This window comes from Argopecten irradians, chromosome 6, assembly GCF_041381155.1.
Source record: "Argopecten irradians isolate NY chromosome 6, Ai_NY, whole genome shotgun sequence".
Classification (NCBI taxonomy): domain Eukaryota; kingdom Metazoa; phylum Mollusca; class Bivalvia; order Pectinida; family Pectinidae; genus Argopecten; species Argopecten irradians.
Genome location: NC_091139.1, coordinates 17,818,074 through 17,838,923, shown reverse-complemented (window position 1 = coordinate 17,838,923; position 20,850 = coordinate 17,818,074). Strand labels below are relative to the sequence as shown.

At 36.7% G+C, this 20,850-nt stretch overlaps 2 protein-coding genes across 3 annotated transcripts; one reads left to right on the top strand and one right to left on the bottom strand.

The window, feature by feature from the left end:
• Positions 1-81: 81 nt before the first annotated feature.
• On the bottom strand, positions 82-3,873 carry LOC138326382 (uncharacterized). The gene is made up of 2 exons (XM_069272491.1): positions 3,430-3,873; positions 82-1,698 (listed from the first exon to the last, which is right to left on the bottom strand). The coding sequence occupies exons 1-2, from the start codon at positions 3,871-3,873 to the stop codon at positions 82-84; spliced, it is 2,061 nt and encodes a 686-aa protein (XP_069128592.1).
• Positions 3,874-8,841: 4,968 nt separating this feature from the next.
• Positions 8,842-19,533, top strand: LOC138325201 (excitatory amino acid transporter 1-like). 2 transcript variants are annotated; one of them, XM_069270687.1, is made up of 8 exons: positions 8,842-9,407; positions 9,948-9,990; positions 10,218-10,314; positions 12,035-12,221; positions 14,064-14,297; positions 15,338-15,532; positions 16,285-16,419; positions 18,591-19,533. In XM_069270687.1, the coding sequence occupies exons 1-8, from the start codon at positions 8,977-8,979 to the stop codon at positions 18,757-18,759; spliced, it is 1,491 nt and encodes a 496-aa protein (XP_069126788.1). In that variant the 5' UTR covers positions 8,842-8,976; the 3' UTR covers positions 18,760-19,533. The 2 variants fall into 2 exon arrangements, with proteins under 2 accessions (XP_069126788.1, XP_069126789.1); XM_069270688.1 differs by lacking the exon at positions 14,064-14,297 and having other exon boundaries at positions 18,591-19,532.
• Positions 19,534-20,850: the final 1,317 nt, after the last annotated feature.

The window sequence follows — 20,850 nt, the reverse complement described above, 5'->3', positions numbered from 1 at the left end:
AAATGTGAAATTACTTGTAAGATCTTTGTTCGATGAAAGTGTGTTTATCATCATTTTGATATTGATACGATAAACTTGTTTTTAAATGGAGCTGGACATTCCTTCTGTAGCTGGAAAGCCTATCGATGATGCCTGACGACGTTTAATCTTACAACACAGTTTTCTATAGAGAGAAAATACGTTTTGATTACAAATAAAGCTAAAGAATATGAACAAGCCTTGGCAGCCATTTAGGATACTCACAATAAAACTGTAAACAGATAATGGTAAAAACGTGTCAATGATGACAAGAATCCAGGTTATTCCTGTGATAGAAAACAACTTCAGGTAAATCACAAAGTCGTGTTTGCGTGCCTTGGTGCTCTCTACTTTCGGAAGAGCTTTAATATGCATTGCCACTTTGATGAACATGAACATGTTTAGGAAGCAAATCAACACAACTGGTGCGAAAAATGTGGAGTATACAGACACATTGTTGGAAATAAAACACGCTACTCCACCATATCCGAATGTGGTCAAATCGGAAGTGACGTCACCAGATAGGGACATGCTGTATGACGTAATTATGTTTGCAAGAACAAACAAGCCGGGAATACCGTATGAGTATGAAAAGTATATTGCAAGTGTCTTCCGTGCGTTGTTCGATCTCCCTAACAGGATGTTTGTACCAAAAACGCTGAACATGTGATAGGAACATACATTCATACATGTAAACGTGGCCAACCAGAAATAATGAATGACCATTCCAATAGCCATACACACAGGGACGATTGATGTTTGATTAAATCCAACATGGAAGAATCCTTGAGAAAAGAACATTGCAAACACGAGACTCATGTTCGTAACACCAGGGATAGAGCGCATTGTACGGAAAAACAAATATGTACAGAATGTCAGGAACAGACAAATTAGTGAAATAACCGTACATACCATCGTGGTTATATACAGAGCATCTTCCATTGTATTGTTCTCATTACTGGTCTCGTGTTCGTTAATAATAGCAAGGTAGTCATCCAAACAAAGACGGGCTTTTCTATCAGTCATGCGCACAAACCTGTTCTGTTTAAACTTCTTGGACGTGTATTTAACATAGAGTTCGAGTGTTGCAGGATTTATGCTGAATTCACCATCATCAAGTGTCACTTGGCGACAAATCATTACATCCGACACAAGAGTAGTCCGAAAGCCAAAGAGAGCTAACGATTCTTTGGTGTTGAAAAACATACCTTTGACACAATATCCCCCGAAGTTAGAACCAATAACGGTCGGTAGCATATATGCCTCAATGGCAGGTCGTTGTCTGAACATAACACCTGAAATGATTAGATCGTCCTTGCTCATATTGAGAAGTATTCTTTCAATATTTAACCTTTCGACGACTTCAGTTATCATGACCGTTGTTTGGAAGAGAATGTGTACGGCTGTTGGTAAGGTTACGTTGCCTAATTCACAAGAAACATTAGTCGTAAAACGGAACAATACCATTGTGAAACCAATGTCCAACCTGGATGTCAATTCAGAATACACCGCATTCCTAATATTTCCTAGTATCGTGTTTGTTTGGCTGATACTGGGAATGGTGCCTTCCAGTGATAAAGCCAGTGTATATTTAAGGTTGGTGGTCGTTCGAAGAAGAGGACGGCACTCGGTACCTTTCAGCACTTTACCCGGATAACAGGTCAGCTGACGATGTTTGGTCTGCAATCAGACAAAAATCAGAATATCATTTAGTCTTTACAATCAGTGATGAATTACAAAATTAATTACCTAGTGCAGTTCCCATAAACTAATAATTATTATGCTATGGTATCCCTTTGAACATGCTTTGCAGAGTTGCAAAATATTGAAATACACAGGACAAATGTTGTCATGCTTTTACAACTTCTAGAATGTGATTAGTATTAAACAACTAGTCACATGTCACAAATTGGAGACTTCTTATAATGACAATTAAAACATGATAGATTTATCTTATAACATTCACTATAATGCGCGTATACATACCGTTATTGGGTCGTAAAAATGTGTCTCATTGAGTTCCTGTCCTTTCTTTACTATTTGGGTCGCAATTGGTCTGAACAGATTTCGAAAATTGGTCTTAAAGTCTGGTTCTTTCGACATCACTTTCGAGCTGTGGGCATTGTACATTTCAAACATAATCCGCCGAGGAAAAGGGATGTCAGATCCGTTTGAGTTGCAATAATGACAGAACACGTTTTTCATGGGAAACATACTTGTCACTTCAGGTAATTCGTGACATGCGTGGGACAATTGCAAGCCATATTGACTACCTCTGTCATTCGTACAAATTTGGATGGGTTCCGATGTCGTTTGTACCGAAGGGTTACAAAGGAAACAAAATACATTTCTATATGCTTCATATGGGTTTACAAGGGAAGATTGTTCACACGACCATACTATATCTGAATCATATTCTGCCCAATACCCCGTGGTATTACATTTGGCAATATAAGCAGGTCCAAAAAACCCAGATCGTTCACAAGTTTTATAACGGTTTACACGATCAGTAGACACTTTAATAATACAACCGTTTCTGGTCGCCATCGCAATTATACTGAAGATTGTACTATGGAATCGTATGTTCAAATCACTCCCACACTGCACGGATATAGACCAAGGAAGGTATTTATTTCGGGATAAGTTTTGTGCTGAGAAGATTTTAAAATTCTGGTTGCAAAGAAAACAATCAAAGTTTCTGTAAGGCATATTGCCCTCTGCCACCACAGACAAGGTTGAATATATATCCTCACCCGGAGATCTACATCTGGACTGAATGACATCGGGCAATGCGGACTGGGAACAACCGTCGATGAAATAATAACTAGGCCCTTCAGTGGCTAAATATGGCATCTGGCAGGAAATGGAAGATTCCAGAACAACATCCAAACAACATTCTATCATAGGATCGAACAAACACCTCGAGTCACACGAACAGTTGTAGTTCCCGAACGTGTAAGGAACCACATCCTGTCGGCAATATCTGTAGTACCCCGTCACACTGAAGTCATACTGCAATAGCTTAGATAGATTCATTGCTACAGAGTGTTCCATTGTCGGGTCTACTGCTCTTTCATTGCTTGCAATAAGTTTATTATAAAACCCGAGGTTATACTCAATGGACGAAAATACATAATTGTGAATAAACTCTTCAGAACCTAACTTTTCAATAATAGATAACTTCTCTGAAATATTGTCTACATAAACATCATAGTAAGGTGCAGAGTGACTGCTATTTCTGTTGCAAAGGAAACAAAATATATTCTTGTAAGGTACTGTGTTTAACGACTGCGCATGTAAACTACATGCTTGTTCGATAGGTTCCACTTTCTTATCCCATAGCCCGGTAACATTACAGGACGATATGATATCGCCATTAGACATAGGAGGGTTACACATTAAACAATATACATTTCTATACACACCAGAGGTAACATTATATTCTGAGTGGCAAGCTAACTCAATATCGGAATTATATGTTGTCCAAGTACCTGTCTTATTGCAGTGCGAGAAAATGATTTCTTCGACGAAATCTGCTTTACATTCGAGAACATCGTCTGCCACTGTGTCGAAGCCAATATTACAACCTTCTTTTTCAGCTTTGTCAAGTACGTCGTCAAAAGTGGAAAAGAAATTAAAATCGGTCAGTGTCTGGCAATCCATTGATAAACTCCACGCCACATAATCATACACACCATTGCATTCCGCACAGAATTTGTTTTTAAATGTCTGCTTGTACTGTCTGGACGTAACTGGTGGAAACTCGATGTGGTTCGTTGTAAAGATGATGTCGCTAGTGTTACATTTGATTCGAAGAGTTTCATTCTCTGTGCCGTTAGGACAAGCGTTAATCATGTAGACCTTCCTTGAATTTTTGTTAAGGAATGAATTGGCGACTGATGGCATCAAACAAACCGGAAGTGGAATCGAAAATACCACATCTGCACAGCAATCTCCCGTTTGAGTACAATTCCGGTTACATGAACAGTCTTGACAAACATTTGTGTGACGTGTTTTGATACTATCAAAACCAAACCCAATTTTTTCCGGATTGCAAAAATATTCCGGACCACAGAGAAGATAGTATTGGTAAAGGAGTTCCGTAGCATTGGAAATATTTGCCTTATTGACGTTGTATCTGGAGGAACACGTTACAACAGAAATTAAGTAATACCAGAGGAGACGTAAACACCGCATTTTTAACCTGTAAAATACCAAACATGGAAACATAAACAAAATGTTTAAAGTAGTTAAGAAGGCTAGGTAATTATCTCATTGAATTTTAGTAGTATATTAGCATTTAAACCCATACATTAATTTTGGTGAGTTTATTTTACGATATGTAGTCATGTTTAGAAAGTGACAGTTCTTGAAATAAATTACATTTTTACGCTATAACCTAATGTTAAGAAAATCTTTTTTAAAGAAGCTCCACCGCTGACAAATGTTTTTTTTTTCACTATTAAAAACAGGAGTAGACGATTTAGTATTTATCTTCAGTAACAAAAGTTACTTACTTTACACCATTACCACCATTGAAAAGTTTGAGCTTCTAATTTTACTTCAAGTTAAAAATATGAAAAATAATTAATTGCATCCCGAAAAAATTCCGTACCACTATATCCTATATGGAATGAACTACTAAATGCGCATGTGTTAATTAGACTATTATATACACGATTAAACACCAATTATTGTTCAAATGATGAATATCATTTATGCTTTGTCGGTGGTGGAGCATCTTTAATGTAAAATCTTACCTTCTAGTTCGTAAAGCTAGTTTGGTATCGCAGAGTGACAACCGTCGCTAAAATGTACACTTTTGAGTTTGTCAGGGCTGTGACCTGCGGAGGGACTGAAATACCCATGCTATCTATTGACTTGCAATAATCTAATTGGCTTTCGCATCAATAGTAATCTGTAGAATCTATTGATATTTCGTGGACATTAACAAGACGGGAATGGCTCCGAAACAAATACAAATCCGGTAACACGATACATCGCTTGTTGTTAGATATCATAAAATGGATGACACTTTGATTTAAGAGAATAAGGTTAATAAAGTTAATATCATTAACAGATACAAATATTTTATAGTTTGCGTCAAATAATGTTAAAACCTCAGAATAGACGAGGAAATGAGACCGTCTGATATGCAAATGGAAATATTTGCCGCTATGTATTCTAATTTGTTGTCAATTTTCTATCAGATTTGATATCGATTACTGCGACCATCCGCGTATTCTCTTTATCTTGTATAATCCTTTTAATTACCAGATGGTAGATACATTATTTCCACTGGATTATTCAGCCAGCGGAATGACCTATTTCTAATGTTTAAATTACACATATTATCTATGTTTGGTGCATGGTGGCCCACAGCACATCATAATTGTATGTATCATTGTGGACTTACGTTTGTAACAGGAGAAGATAACATGTAGCGGCCAGACTGGGATTCGAACCCGGCACCTCCAAACACTAGACTCCCTTCTTTTGTAAAGTCTTCGCCCTCGAAGACACATGAGACCCTTTTTAACACCACCGGTGGTATTTTAGTTATGCGCCAAGTTTAATAGGAGATGCTAACATGCAGTGGCCGGACCGGGATTCGAACCCGGGACCTCCGATCACTAGCCGAATGCTTTACCGCTGAGCTATCTGGTCACCAACGATCGACCCAATCCAATCCCACTACATGTTATTTTAAACAAGGAAAATTGGCAAACGCCATTAGAGCAGCGGCACTTAATCTTAACTCAGTACAAATGTGTATTGTCTCCGTAAATTCCAACATTTTCCCCCATGCGATATATTAGAAACAGTGTTTATAATCTTTGATGTTAATTTTTTAAATGTGAGTTTAGTATGAATGCGCCAAATAAAATCTAAAAATGCTGCTTTTCACAAAAATGTACTGATTAAAGTATTTAATCGTCAGGGTATTTTAATTATATTTGAATACTTATCTTTATATATATACGGATAATAAAGGCCATAAGAAATATCTATATAACGAAGGATTTTCATAAAAAATAATGGAGTTTTTACAGAAAGAAAAGAGTTTAAAAGAAGTCCCCTCTGTAACACATGCAGTTCATATGTAAATAGTAATTTGCTGTTGTAACAGCTACTAATTGTTGTTGGAGGTTATATTTTTATTGATTTGCTGTGGTCTTCGATTGTAAAGTTATATGTGTCATCACTAGGCGAACATTTTTACATTGCGTTTTTTCTTCGGCACAAAATTGGAATCGAAAAATAACACTTTTAAATTTTGTTTTCGAAACAATTAGTGATAAATATATCTGAAGTTGCGAGACAAATGAAAGATACTGTCGGAAGGAATGTTTCGAATAATAATGACTTTTAAGGTCAGTCTTTTTGAACAAAGGAAACAAAAATGCTTCTAGGTGGTGTTCAATATTTAATAAAATGGTCATATACAACGAAGTATAATTTACTAGCTGGGTTTTAATTCAACATTACTTCACATTTATATTATGTGATTCGATTCATCGTTACACATATCTTTTATACTAGATAATAGGGATGTGAAGAATTCAAGATAAATTGCAAATGAATATTATAAAGTACAAATGAATATCAATTTGACATAAAACACATATAACTCATGATACAATATAAATTGCAACGTTTGACATGCCTTAACCGAAGGTCAAAATGACAATAGATTTTTTAAAAACTCATTTTGATTATCAAAAATGGTAGAATCAAAGACTTCATAAATGTGAGTCTTTCCGAAGCAAATACACTTCATACATGTAAGGTCTTTATAACAATGTGAATTCCATGACTTGTTTCTTTGATTAAAATAACGTCCTATTAACAGTCAGGGTCCTGTAAGGTCGTCTACCTATATGTATGCGGTGTGTATCGTGTATGAAGTACGTGTTTTGGGAGACTGCGGTATGTTCATGTTGTGTCTTCTTGTATAGTGGGCCTCTCTCTTGCATTTTTTTTTATTTCACTGAAGCATGCCGAAGAAGGAACCATGCAACACAACCCTCCTGGTCACATTAAACCGACAACGAGCCAATAAGTCGCCCCAAACACAGTATGCTTAGCGCAAAGCAGGAGCAGAAGCTGGGAATTTTACCAGTGGACAGAACCCGAGCCAACGTCAGATGTGCGAGCGCTCCACAGAAGGCCAAAAGTGAGGCGGAGACGTTAGGAAGAATACTGTTAGGTAGAAGAGAAAGAAAATTAAGTCGCCATTTACGATCATGCAATAGGGGCAGCAGGTGCAATTCTAACGTCTTACATGCAGGGCAAATCTGAACATCTTGAAGTAATTATTTGTAAGGATTTTAATCAAACAAGAGCTCAAATGGGCATTAACGGTCAACCTAATATTAATTTCATATACAGTAGAAGTGACGTAACACTAAGTCGTAAGCTTACCTGACCCCTATGACCTTCAAGGTCATTGATTTGACGAAACGTTTTAACCTTTATCCTACATTAGTACTCTGGGCATTTCGGTTTTTCTGATGAAGTCATCAATATAATGTGACCGGGTGGGGTTGTGTTGATCGGTGTCTTCGGCGGCACGCTTCAGTGATACAGCACTATAAAAAGGGCAACAGTTCCACTATACAAGAAGACACTACATGAATATACCGCAGTCTCCCAAAACACGCATCTCGCACACATACACGCAACACACAGCATACACGTGCGGCCGTTTTTACATGACCATAGCTGTAAATAGAACGTTCATTAATCAAACAAACAAATGAATGAAACGTTTACGCACAGCCCACGACTCATGGCGGACGGAGCATGGTGACTATAGTAATCCTGACCCTTTAAGAAAGAAACTAAAATTAATTGTTTTTTAATAACAATATTTGTTGGGAAAGCGTTACGTGATTATATAAATTCAGATTTCGGCCATTCCTCTGAGGCGCCGCAACAGATGCTGGAGAGAATATATACAATGATTTTCTCAATAGCTATTTTGTAGTACATTTCACTGCATGGGTGTGAAAACTGATTACATTATATATTCATGGTCCTTTCCTAGTGTCCATATACCATTTAAAAGATCCAGATTAAAACCGATAAAAATCACAGAAAGTGTGAAAAGTTCACCGAGACGAAATATCTACGCCACTTAGCTTTAGCGACTTCTAATATGTTTTGTTTTATTAGATTAACGTCCAGTTAACAGCAGGGGTCATGTAAGGACGATCTCCCAGGAGTGTAAAGTGTTGTGGCGTGTGAATGCTGTGTGAGGCTGCGGTATATCCGTGTGGTGGCGTCTGAATGTATATGTTTTTGGAGGCTGAGGTATATCCGTGTTGTGTCTCTGTCTTAGCGGAAACTCTTGCAAATTTAGTGAAGGATACCGTCAGAGACACATGACATCACATCTCACCAACTCACATACCGACAACGCACAAACTAGTTGCCCCACTATCTTTATGCTGACTGCAGAGCAGAAACTACCAGCTTTTTAGACAAATATGTATTAACAAATACGTACCGTTGCTACCGTTGGAAAGATCGATAATTTTGTTTTTAATAATTCATTTTTTACAGTCAAAGAGTGAGTAAATACTGTTTTCAAAGATTAAAGATGTTAGTATTTTAATCCAGGATAGATTATAGTACAAATGTAATGGAAAAGTTGTTAGATCTTAATTGTTATTTTTATTATCAGTCACGATTCTTTGAAAAAGTTATCAGTAACACTGTTCAAGGAGCATGTGCTGGTATAGAAATAGTTAACACATACAGGTAAACGAGAGGTGCGTGATCTGCATAATATACTGTCAAATATAAAGTCAACGCGTTAGTCGAAGTAACCGTTTTGCTGCTGTCTGATGACCCAGTGAAATATATTGTCGACACATTCTTTCTGGAAAGGAATACTACATAAATGAGAAAGTTGTTGTTAGTCAGAGCCGGTAGTGATATCACGTCAAGAACATGTCGCGAAAACACTGTTTGAAACTATTTTGTAGGTTCTTAAGAAACAATACTTTAGTGGTGTTCCTGATCGTAGCTATGATCTCAGGAATTGGACTTGGCTGTGCATTAAGGACAATGTGGTCGCCATTGGAGAAAAGGAAAATCGGTTACCTGAAGTTTCCTGGTGACATTATGCTGAACACGCTGAGGATGGTGTCAGTTCCTCTCGTCGTTTCCGGTATAATTACCTCTCTGGCCACCTTATCGATGAAGACTTCTGGTAGTATCGGACTGAGGGCATTGTGTTATTACCTATTTACTACAGTATGTGCAGTCATTACTGGTATTGTAGGGGTAGTGTTGGTCCAACCCGGGAAACAAATAATTGGTGTGTCCGACAAACCAGACAATGGGATCAACCACTTGGATTCTTTTCTAGATATGATAAGGTTTGTTATTGTCTTCCTCGGTCGGAATTTTTCTGTCAAACTATAAGTTTGGATCACGAATATACCAGTCTCCCAAAACACACAACCGCACTTCATACACACAGGACGTTATTTATCAAACCAACAAACAAAATGGAGTATTGGCTTGAAGATTGCTTCCAAAAGGAACTAATTATCTAGCTACACCCTTTTTTGTAGTAGTACTGGTGAATTGTTACTTACCATAAGATTTATAACATAGGTGTGAATGCTTGATTATGCTCGTCGGGTATAAACATATAGGGTGCATGGTGTTAGTGTTTTAGTAATGTTGTTTGTCCTTGTAATAGTGAAAATACATGAATTGTTAAGTACGATCGCACTGAAGAATAATGTGAATGACATCATCATCTCAACCTGTCACAATATACTGACAAGATTTAATTGTGATATAAACCTTTTCTAACACATTCAAGAGCCTAACGTAATATTGAATTGATAAACTTATGATATCATTCTATTGTTTTCAAATTTACTGCATCGAACGGAATAATACCACAGAAACGCTTTACCAGACAACATTATGGCCGCCACGTTTTCCAAGGTACTATATTTACTTACTTCTAACCATTATGATTAAACTAAATACCTAATTTTCATATTTTTGGTGAAATACAAAATTGGTTTCAAGTAAATAATCAATTCAGTGTTGTTGTTTTTGTTCCATTACAAAAATGAAGTCTCTGTGATAAAATAAAATAATATTGAATGGTTACATTATTCGCATTTTCACTTTTTTATAAATTGAACAGCTTCATTTCCTTATATCAGAAGCGAACAGTTGTAGCAGAAGAAATTGTGATTGTAGAAGAAGGTTATATTGGTGATCACTCAAATAATGGAAATCATACGGTATTGAATATTACAGGTATGTGTGTACGTCGCCGAATATGTCGATTTTACGTAACTTTGACAGGTTTATTTTAACTGCTATGTTATATTGATTTGCATTATCTTATTAATTTACACATTGAATTATTTAATACAATAACTGATTTCTTTTTGAAATAGAATGATATAATGTCAGTGATAAAAAGCTAATTTATTGTGATCGCAAAATGTACATATAGATTATCTACATGTTTAGATATTTTATACTGAGGTATTAATTAGTATTAATGGAATTCATCTAACTTTATATTTTTTTTGCTGTATTCCGCACTGACGGAAAGCAACTGTCTTTTTTTCACGTGGAAGAATTCGATGGAACTACTTTTTAATTGCCCGTATCTTAACCTCTGCAATCGTTAACAACTTCGCATGGACACCGTAAATATAAACAGATATGTCACACAATTCATTACAAAATTATAAAAGCAATATATTATAATTTATAATAAATGGTTATGCGTGAAATGATTTATTCAACTCAAGGAAACTATTTTGATGTTAAGTATATTCACTGCATCAATCTTTGTTTTACGATGTTTTAACGTCGTCTGCCGAACGTCAACGTCACAACTGTCAATGAATACAAACGACGTGAAAATAACACAAAATGTCTTAGGGCCAAATTCGAGAGGAGGAAGCCTTTCAAATACATTGTAGACACGTGACAGCAAATGTTTGTATTGCTAAGCTGTATTAATGACGTCCCTGGCCATCATGGTATACCTGTGAATGTTGTAGGCCTACATGTATCTGATGTCGTACCTGTGATAAGTATTATTAGTTATAATGAATAGCAGTTACCACCTACTCCAAATGTACATGATATGAAACTAAGAATTGCTCCCCAAGCGATTAAATTTGGTAGAATATCCAATGAATTCAACCCTGAATTGTTGCAACTAAAGCCGCTGCCGCAACTGCTACCTGAATATCAGAGTACACCAGCCTCTCCCACCTTAACAAACACACCAGTATGATAGAACCATGAACAATCTCGGATGTATGGCGTCACTCTTAATCAGGCATCTGACGAGCAGGAATATTAATAATTAAACTAAAGGCAAACTCGCACGGGTTTTAACATTTGTGACACGTGGGAAACTGTGCCAAACATGTTTTCAATTGGATGTGAAATTATCCTGTTCAAAATATATCCAGAAAAACAACCAAATGACGGTCCGTTTTTATATAGCCCCCAAAATAATGCTACTGACTGATGGACGCTTTTAAATGGTTTAAAGCAAATATTGGCGAGAAAAAAAATAGGTTCTCTTATGAAAACAATTGCATTGAAGAGAAACTTAGATCCACACAAGAAGCTATAAATTCGCATTGCTCGAAAAAATCTTATTCACAAATTAAGAGATAAAAAAACCCGCGCCAACTGACATCATGTAAATCAGTAGACACAAAAACGCACCATCCATTATAAATTACAGCACAATCACCGAAAACTAATAGAGGGTTGCTTAACCTGACTTTCTACAAAAATGGATAGACAAATATTAACAACATCGTTAAATTGTTGAAATCTTTTACAGTTTTCAGATATTAGGATAAAAAGGATACAAGGTCAATGTATTCGCCAAGGGTTGTCACTGTTTTTCTTTACCCTTCTATAATACAGCTTACATTTTACGACACCGACCACGCACTCTCTATGTAATCACAATGATGTGTTTGTATATTGGTGCCAGGTACAAACATGACAATTGACGTCCCAAGTCTGGAATCTGATCCGGGGACGAACATGCTTGGACTGATTGTTATTTCCGTGCTTGTTGGCTGCGTCCTATCCAGTATGGAAGAGCGAGCCAAACCAATGACAGACCTATTCCGGTGTTTGTATGAAGTTGTGATGCGGCTGATCGAAATCTTTATTTGGTAAGAACGTGTATCATTTAAAAGACAAAGATTAAATGTATCTTAGGCTGCAACACAATAAAAGCAGCGTTCACAATTAAATCAAATCGCAACGAATGTAAATTCTGAACCTGTTCACACCCTAACGTTAATTTAGTCTCCACAGCCGAAGAGCTTAAATGATATTCATCATTTGAACAATGATTGGTGTTTAATATTGTATATATAAAAATACTATAAATAATTCACGTTGCCTTCAGTACTTCATTCCATATAGGATATAGTGCCACGGAATTTTTTCGGGATGCAATTAATTATTTTTCATATTTTTAACTTTAAGTAAAATCAGAAGGTCAAACTTTTTAATGGTGGTAATGGTATAAAGTAAGTAACTTTTGGGACTGAAGAAAAATACTTTATCGCCTGCTCCAGTTTTTGATAGAGAAAATACACCATTTGTCAGCGGTGGAACTTCTTTAACCAAAAGGACTGCTAATTCTTTTTTATTGCAAAAAATCAATAAAATATAACTGATAGTAAAATATGACCAATTGTCACTTTTGAGTCGTAACCTTTGAAGATTTTACCTCAATGTAGATTTCGTTTCAATCTGATTAAAATGTTTGTTTGTTTGTTTGATTTATTAACGTCCTATTAACAGCTATGGTCATGTAAGGACGGCCTCCCATGTATGCGGTGTGTTGCGTGTATGTTGTGCGAGATGAGTGTACTGGGAGACTGCGGTATGTTCGTGTTGTGTCTTCTTGTATAGTGGAACTGTTGCCCTTTTTATAGTGCTATATCACTGAAGCATGCCGCCGAAGACACCAAGCAACATACCCCACCCGGTCACATTATACTGACAACGGGCGAACCAGTCGTCCCACTCCCTGTATGCTGAACGCTAAGCAGGAGCAGAAGCTACCACTTTTATAGACTTTGGTGTGTCTCGGCCAGGGGACAGAACCCAGAGCCTTCCTCACAGGGGCGAACGCTCAACTCAAGGCCAAAAGTGAGGCGGTGCCAAGGGAGGCATTAGGAAAGATAAGGTCAGTTAGGAAGAAGAGAAAAGATAAGATCCTAAATTTAGTCGCCTTTTACGATCATGCAATAGGGGCAGCAGGTACAATTCTAACGCCCTACCTGCAGGGCAGAAATCCAGATCCTTATTATCACTACGTTTGATAAGAGGATCTGAGAACATCCCATTAGGAGTCACGTCCAGATGACCTTTGGAAATGGCCAATCAAATTGGCACTGCCATAATCTTGACTGAGGACGAAGCAGTTTGAAATAGCTGTCCGAATTATTTTCATGTACGTAGTCATCTGTCCCAAAAACATAACAAAGTATACTGAGACGAAATGACGTTATCAATTGACGTTGCAATGTGTAGGACAGTGTATTTGATCTGAAGTACACGTGGTAAATAGGTCATCCGAACACGACCCTTATGGTATGTTGTCTGATCCTCTTTTGAACAGAGCTGTTATAAGGATCTGTATTTCAAACAAATAGGATTTCGTTTATGAAAGATATTGATACGAATGCACTTAAATGTAGTTAGATAATGCGGGAAACAAGTCTTATGTCCTATCTATAGTTATGGCCACCTAACGATATAAGAGACATATTTTGGGTGGCTAACGATTGAGCGTTTCTTGAAGCTGTGGTATATATTTTTATTAGTTTTCAAAATGCAACTCTATTTACGAAAATTTTCTTAATGGTGTTTACAGACTCAAGATTAGTGATCTGCGAGAAAAAATACCGTTATATTCAAAACGTTAACATAGGTATTTATACATAACAATTTATGCTTTAACACCACAAGACGCCTATTGTTTAAATGGTATATTTCAGGTTTACACCCGTCGGCCTACTCTTCCTCACAGCGGCCTCAGTAGTTCAGACAGAAAATCCAACTGTCGTTCTTCAGGAGTTAGCAGTTTTCTTCCCGACCGCCATCATATGTATACTCTTGCATTCATTTGGGTCATTGTCGTTACTTTTCTTGGTGGTGACGAAAAAGAACCCTTTCCTGTATCTCTTACACATGTCAAAAGCTTTGTTGACAGCTTTTGGTACAGCATCAAGGTGATTTCTAATATGAGTAAAATACAGATGCTTATATATACTCACGCTGAAAGAATCTGACAAAGTCCAATTTAGTTGAATATTTATTTAGTCATCTCGACAAAGTATTACAAAATGTACATGTATACGAGTGTGTGGGAGAAAAGGCATTTCCAGTTAATAAGAGGATGTCTGTTTGTTTGTTTAATCAACGTCCTATTGATAGCCAAGGTCATGTAAGGACGACCTCCAATGTGAGTTGAGTGTATGAAGTGCGAGTTGCGTGTTTTTGGAGACTGCGGTATGTTCGTGTTGTGTCTTGTATATTGGAACTTGCCCTTCTTACAGTGCCATATCACTGAAGTATGTCGCTGAAGACACCAAGCAACACATCCCAGCCGGTCACATTATACTGAAAACGTCATACTCCTGGTATGCTGAGCGCTAAGCAGGACAGAAACTACCACTTTCATAGACTTTGGTGTTTCTCGGCCATCTAACAGAACCCAGAGCCTAAAGTGAGTCCGTGTCAATGTAGACGTAAGGAAAATTAAAGTCGGTTAGGAAGACGAGAAAAGATCCTAAATTTAGTCGCCGTTTTCGATCAATTCAATAGGGGCAGCAGGTATAAGTATAACGCCGTGTCTGCAGGGCTTCTTATAAGAGGAATAAGTGCAGCTGAACTGAAGTATTGTGATCATAGAGATGTATTTTAGTAAGACTAAGTGGATTTATTTGATATGTGTCACCAGAAAACAATCCTAGCAAAATTGTTTTTATTGAACACTAGCATAAGACCCAAAATTACAATATACAGACAGATATTAATAATGCATATAATGCAACGTAAAACTTTTGTATTGATATCTGGTAATATCCTTTTGCTCACGAAATATATCCTTGTCATGCTATGTTCATGTGATCTTTCATACCAAATCAATGGTTTGAGAGAGAAAAAAACCCTGTCAAATCGTGCTATTTTGGTATGTGTAGCTGAAGAAAAATCAAACACTAAGTCTGATTTTTGTTTTATTTTACTGAAGATAAATTTGTTTGTTTAGTGCTGCCACGCTACCTGTAACAATGGACTGTTTAGTCAACAAGAACCATGTTGATCGTCGAGTTGTGGATTTCATCACGCCGATAGGTTCAGTTATCAACATGGATGGGACAGCTCTATATGTATCCATGGTAACCATATTCATATCACAGAGGCTCGGGGCGACATTGACCTTCGGAGACTATATAATTATAGGGTATGTTTATCTAAAAAAAAACATTATTGATATATCAAACTACTTAAAAGTATTTATTGTTTCCGTGAAACAAACAACAATTAATTCAATTTATGCAATTAAACATACCACACGAACAAACAAATTAATATTAACACAGCAACAATATTTCAAACTTTTTGGTTTGCTTTACTAAATTTGCATGTCATTAACAGCCACGGTCATGAAAGGACGGCCTCCCATGTATGTGGTTTCATTAAGCATAATCAGAAGATATTCAGTATAATTTGTCGCAAACTCATTATGTGTTTACATAATTACTATAATTTTTAATTACTATAATTACTAATATTATGTTCTGATTGTCCAATTATTCTCATGGAATTATTATAATGGTCAATTGTTGATCGATACACCAAATTAATATTTCTTTTGTGACGTCACAACCGGTTGTGCGCTTTTGAACTCAATTGTTCTTCAGGGTGACTTCAGGCCTGACGCACTACTAGGTACAGTGTGACTAACACACAAACCTACCAAGGCAAAGTCTTGCAAATTATTATTAAAACTAACGTCGCCAATTACTCCTCACACCTCCTTTATATCAACTAAACAGTGTCACATGTGGAGAATAATCATAAAACATCTCAGATTGTAACCTCAAACAATATCTATTTAGCAATGTTAATGGATTAAATATCGTCCTGTTTGGACCAATTATGAAGATACTTACTAGTAGGTGTTTCAATACACTACTATTGTATCGGTTACAGCTTCACGGCGTTTGGAATCTCTGTCGGATCAGCAGGTGTGCCTAACATGGGTATAATGACGATGGCCATTGCAGCCATGGCTGTTGGTCTTCCCGTAGATCAAGTACTCCTTGTTGCTCCTGTAGATTGGATTGTGTAAGCGTTTCTTTATATTCCTTTTCGCAAACTCGTCATAGATGTCATTTTGTAGTTGAATTCATATAACCTTTAAGGACTACACGTCAAAAATGGATAATGACAAAATGATATTACGTACAACAAACTTACAGTTAGTAAACACACGTCCCCTGCCGTCAAATACATTTTCTAATCTATGGTTAAAAGTTGTTAATTGCTTAGTTATGCTATCATTGTATGAAGTTTACACAAATTTCGTTGATTTGTCTCAAATTATCGCCCGGAAACGAATATCTTTTAGTAACAATGACCATTGTAGTTGACCTTTTGAGCCAAAAATCATTTCCAAGCTGTATTTTCTCATATGCTATGATTGTGTAGAATTTGATCAAAATCCGTTGATGTTTTCTCAAATTATTGTCTGGAAATTTTTTTTTTAAATCTATTTTTTAGTAATAGTGACCCTTGTACTTGACCTTTTGGTTCATAAATTCAATTCTAAGCTGTATTTTCTCATATGCCACGATTGTGTGAAGTTTGAACACATTCTGTTGATGTTTTCTCAAGTTATCATCCGGAAACTAAATTTTGTGAAACAATCTATTTTTAGATGCATTGACCCTTTGACTCCAATTTCAATCCAAACTGTATTTTCTCATATGCTACGATTGTGTGAAGTTTGATAAAAATTCAGTCATTAGTTTTCAAGTTATTATCTGGAAACCAAGTCTGGACGGACAGACAGACAGATTAATAAATAATGATTCAATAATGAGACCACAAGGGGCCAAAGCAAAATGAAAAACAATGTTTTTCGTTTTCAAAAATATACGATATTCCAATATCACACTCTATAAAAATGACATGACATTGTTGAATTCTATGGTTCATACTCACACATTAACGAACCATTTTGTATTGCATCTTCTTCGAAAACAGGACTATTCGGTAAACGTCTAGGTAACATTTGCAAAGAGCTTTTGATGTAACCTATGAGTTCATTCATGTTCTAACTCCTCTATAACTTACCTGTGTAATTCATTAGTAGGTCATCTGACCCGAAGGGTCATGATGACCTATTATCATCATGCATAGTCGGTCTTCGTGCTGTGTGCGCCGTCCGCCGTGCATCAACTCTTCATTTAAACGACTTCTTCTAAATAACCAAAAAGTCCAAGGTACTGATATTTGGCCTGTAGCATGTCTGGATAAAGGGCTATCAAGTTTGTTCAAATGAACGGCCTTGACCTTCATTCCAGGTCACAGAGGTCAAATATACTTATATCTTTAAAGGTCCTCTTGTGAATAACTTAGAGGCCAGAAGACCTGATATTGGGCCAGTGTCAAACTTGGATGAAGGGCTACCAAGTGTGTTCAAATGAATGACCTTGGCATTCATCTTCAATCTTTAATGCTGTATGTCCTTCTTTTTCAATCTCTGAAATATTTACTCTCGAAATTATCTCTAATTCACCCGCCACAAAAAGCTTAAACGATAAGTCATTAAATTCAATGTTTTGGTTTACATATTCAAATTGGAGGAAGTGATGTGGGTATTTTTGTGGGAAACAAACTGAATCACACGACTTACGCTTACCGTTTTGAAGGAGATTTAGGTTTTACAACCTTGTCAGAGCTCAACTTATCCTCACTTTCACTTTCCATGGAAGACGAGCGCTCTCCGAGTAACCTAAGATATTTTAACATTTTCTCTTTGAACTTAACGACATTCCGCTCATACCTCTTAACTTTTTTAAATCAATATCTAAAGACGCTTGACACATCTCACCTTTACCCAATTTCTTAATGTTCTTTTGTAATGTTTTGTGTTCCTTCTTGGCACTATTCTTCCGGGACCTGGTATAGTGAATGACTTTTAACCTTTATTCAAGGTCACAGGAATCAAATAGGCTAAAATCCTTAAACAACTTCTTGTAAATAACAAAGAGGCTTTGAGACTAGAGGATATTGGATTTGTAGTATGGTGAGGATAAAGGGAACTTCATTCATGGTTAAACTCTTCAAATATATCAGAACCTGAACTTCTTTCAGTGAAAGAGTTCTTTTCTATTGCCCTAATTGTTTGCCACTACTATTTTCTTTGATTTGCGGTATAATGCCAATAGTCAGATGACTGTTAAGGTCCATGGGCCTCTTGTACTTATATCCGATTTGTTTCTTTCTTGCAGCGAACGCTTTCGAACTATTTCAAATATTTACGGTGACTCCATCGGAGCTGGAATTGTCCAACATTTATCGTCGAATGTCTTGGTTAACTTTGAAAAAGAAAGCATGCGGCCAGTTGTTGTTGAAAGACTTAACTCTCATGAAATTGAAGAATCCGATAATCTAGTTTAAACTTATATGTGCCATAACTGGGCAAAAATAACACGTTTTTATAAAAAAATCCGACAAATAAATTTAATGACTTACAAACATTAGTTATAACATAGAAAGTTTTGCACTGTTTTCTTCTTTTATGCTTAATTTATTTATATATCAATCATATCGCAATGATTAAAATTACCAATATCACAAAAACCAATATTGAATAAAACTGTCAACCAGAACTTTATTTTATATGGGCAGATCATAAATATGTACCATTTCACTGTTCACGTAAATATGTGGAAGTTTTGATATATTTGTATGTTGACCATGGCCATGGTGAAGTGTGAGTGTATAAGAAAGTGATATTGTATAATGTTAGTTCTTATATAATGTATTGTCGTGCATGTGTACGTGGCTACCGTATCTATATATAAATTCTACTTTCACTTTCATCTCTATCCTGTATTTCAATTGGTTCTTCCTAAGCTGTACTCTCATTGGGCCAGTTAGCTATAAAAGCGCGGTTTCACTTCTATTTCATAAGTCTGGAGCTTCTATCCTGGTGTCTATATGTAGAGCGTGTGTGTGTTTGTTCTCGTTTGAAGCTATTATTAGCTGACCGTTGAGATGGTGTGATGTCATTGTGTGTTTGCCTTACCTGTAATGTGTCCTTGGTGTGTGTGTAAGTTATACAGGCGAAGCCGCGAGCTGGCGAGTGTGTGAGCACTGTACATGTGTTATATTTGTTAATAAACTCTTTAACTGTATTAAATGTGTTGTTTCTTTGTCAATACGGAACCTGGATATATGGGGCGGACGTAGGTTCAGTCCTACTACAAATGCAGCAATCTGATAAAAACACAGATCCTTATCACTCCGTTCAATAGAGGATCTGACAATATCCCATAAGGGGTCACGTCTAGATGACCTTTATACCACGTGTACTTCAGAGCAAATGCAGTTTCTACACCTTACAACATCAATTGAAAACGTCTTTACGCCCGCGTATACATATACAATGAGCTTTATTGTGCACTTCGGGTGAGATGACTACATACACGAAAATAATTTGGACGGCTTTTTCAAACTATTTCGTCCCCAGTCAAGATTCTAGCAGTGCCAATTTCATTGGCCATTTCAAAAAGTCATCTTGACGTGACCCCTAATGGGATGTTCTCAAATCCTCTTATCCAACGTAATGATAATAAGGATCTGTATTTTAATCAGATTGCAAATACAGTGACGTGCCACATATTTCATGTATTTATAATGCGTCGTCCGTTAATATTCAAACGTAATTACTGTTTCTTTCATTTCAATTGCTTAAATTGACGTCCTATTTATAGCCAGGGTCATGTTAGTACTGCATCCTATGTATGTATGCAGTATATGGTGCGTATTTGAGGTGACTGTTATGTATTTCGGTCATATTATACTAACAACGGGCAAACCAGTCGCGCTAATTATATAAGCAGGTCGAACAGAAACAACTATGAAAGACATGATTCATACTAGATTGAAAACCTTGTGTTTTGCAAGATGTAACGTGGGAGTTATCTCCTAGATCTCAAATTTGAGTGGAGCTACAAAATGTATATATATAAGCGTTGTAGCAAACGTTAACAACTATGCACAGTGCTTCGCATGGATCTGACCCGAGTGAAGAGCAAGCGTTTTAAAGACAGTAGGATATTTGTAGACGTCGCTAAAATTGTTGAAATTTTGCCATTAAACCACCAGCAACATGAAGAAATAGAAACCAACTATGTGGGCATAAACAAGGTGAGGGAAAATTTTCTCGCCTTGTAAAACATGATCGTAGACTGGTTTTATTTTGTTGAAGTTCTATTGATTGAATTTAATCGTCATTAACCATGTGATAATTCTTAAATAAGGGGCTGTGGTGGCGAAATGGTAAAAATGTCTCACATATTACCACAAGCCCTCCACCTATGGCTCGCGACTTCGAATCCCATGCGGGGCAGTGCCAGGGTACTGATCACTGGCTGGTGGTTTTTGTACGGGCACTCTGGCTTATTTCCACCAACAAACCTGGCACGTCCTTACATGACCCTGGCTTTTAATAGGACGTTAAACTAATAAATAGATTAAACGAAT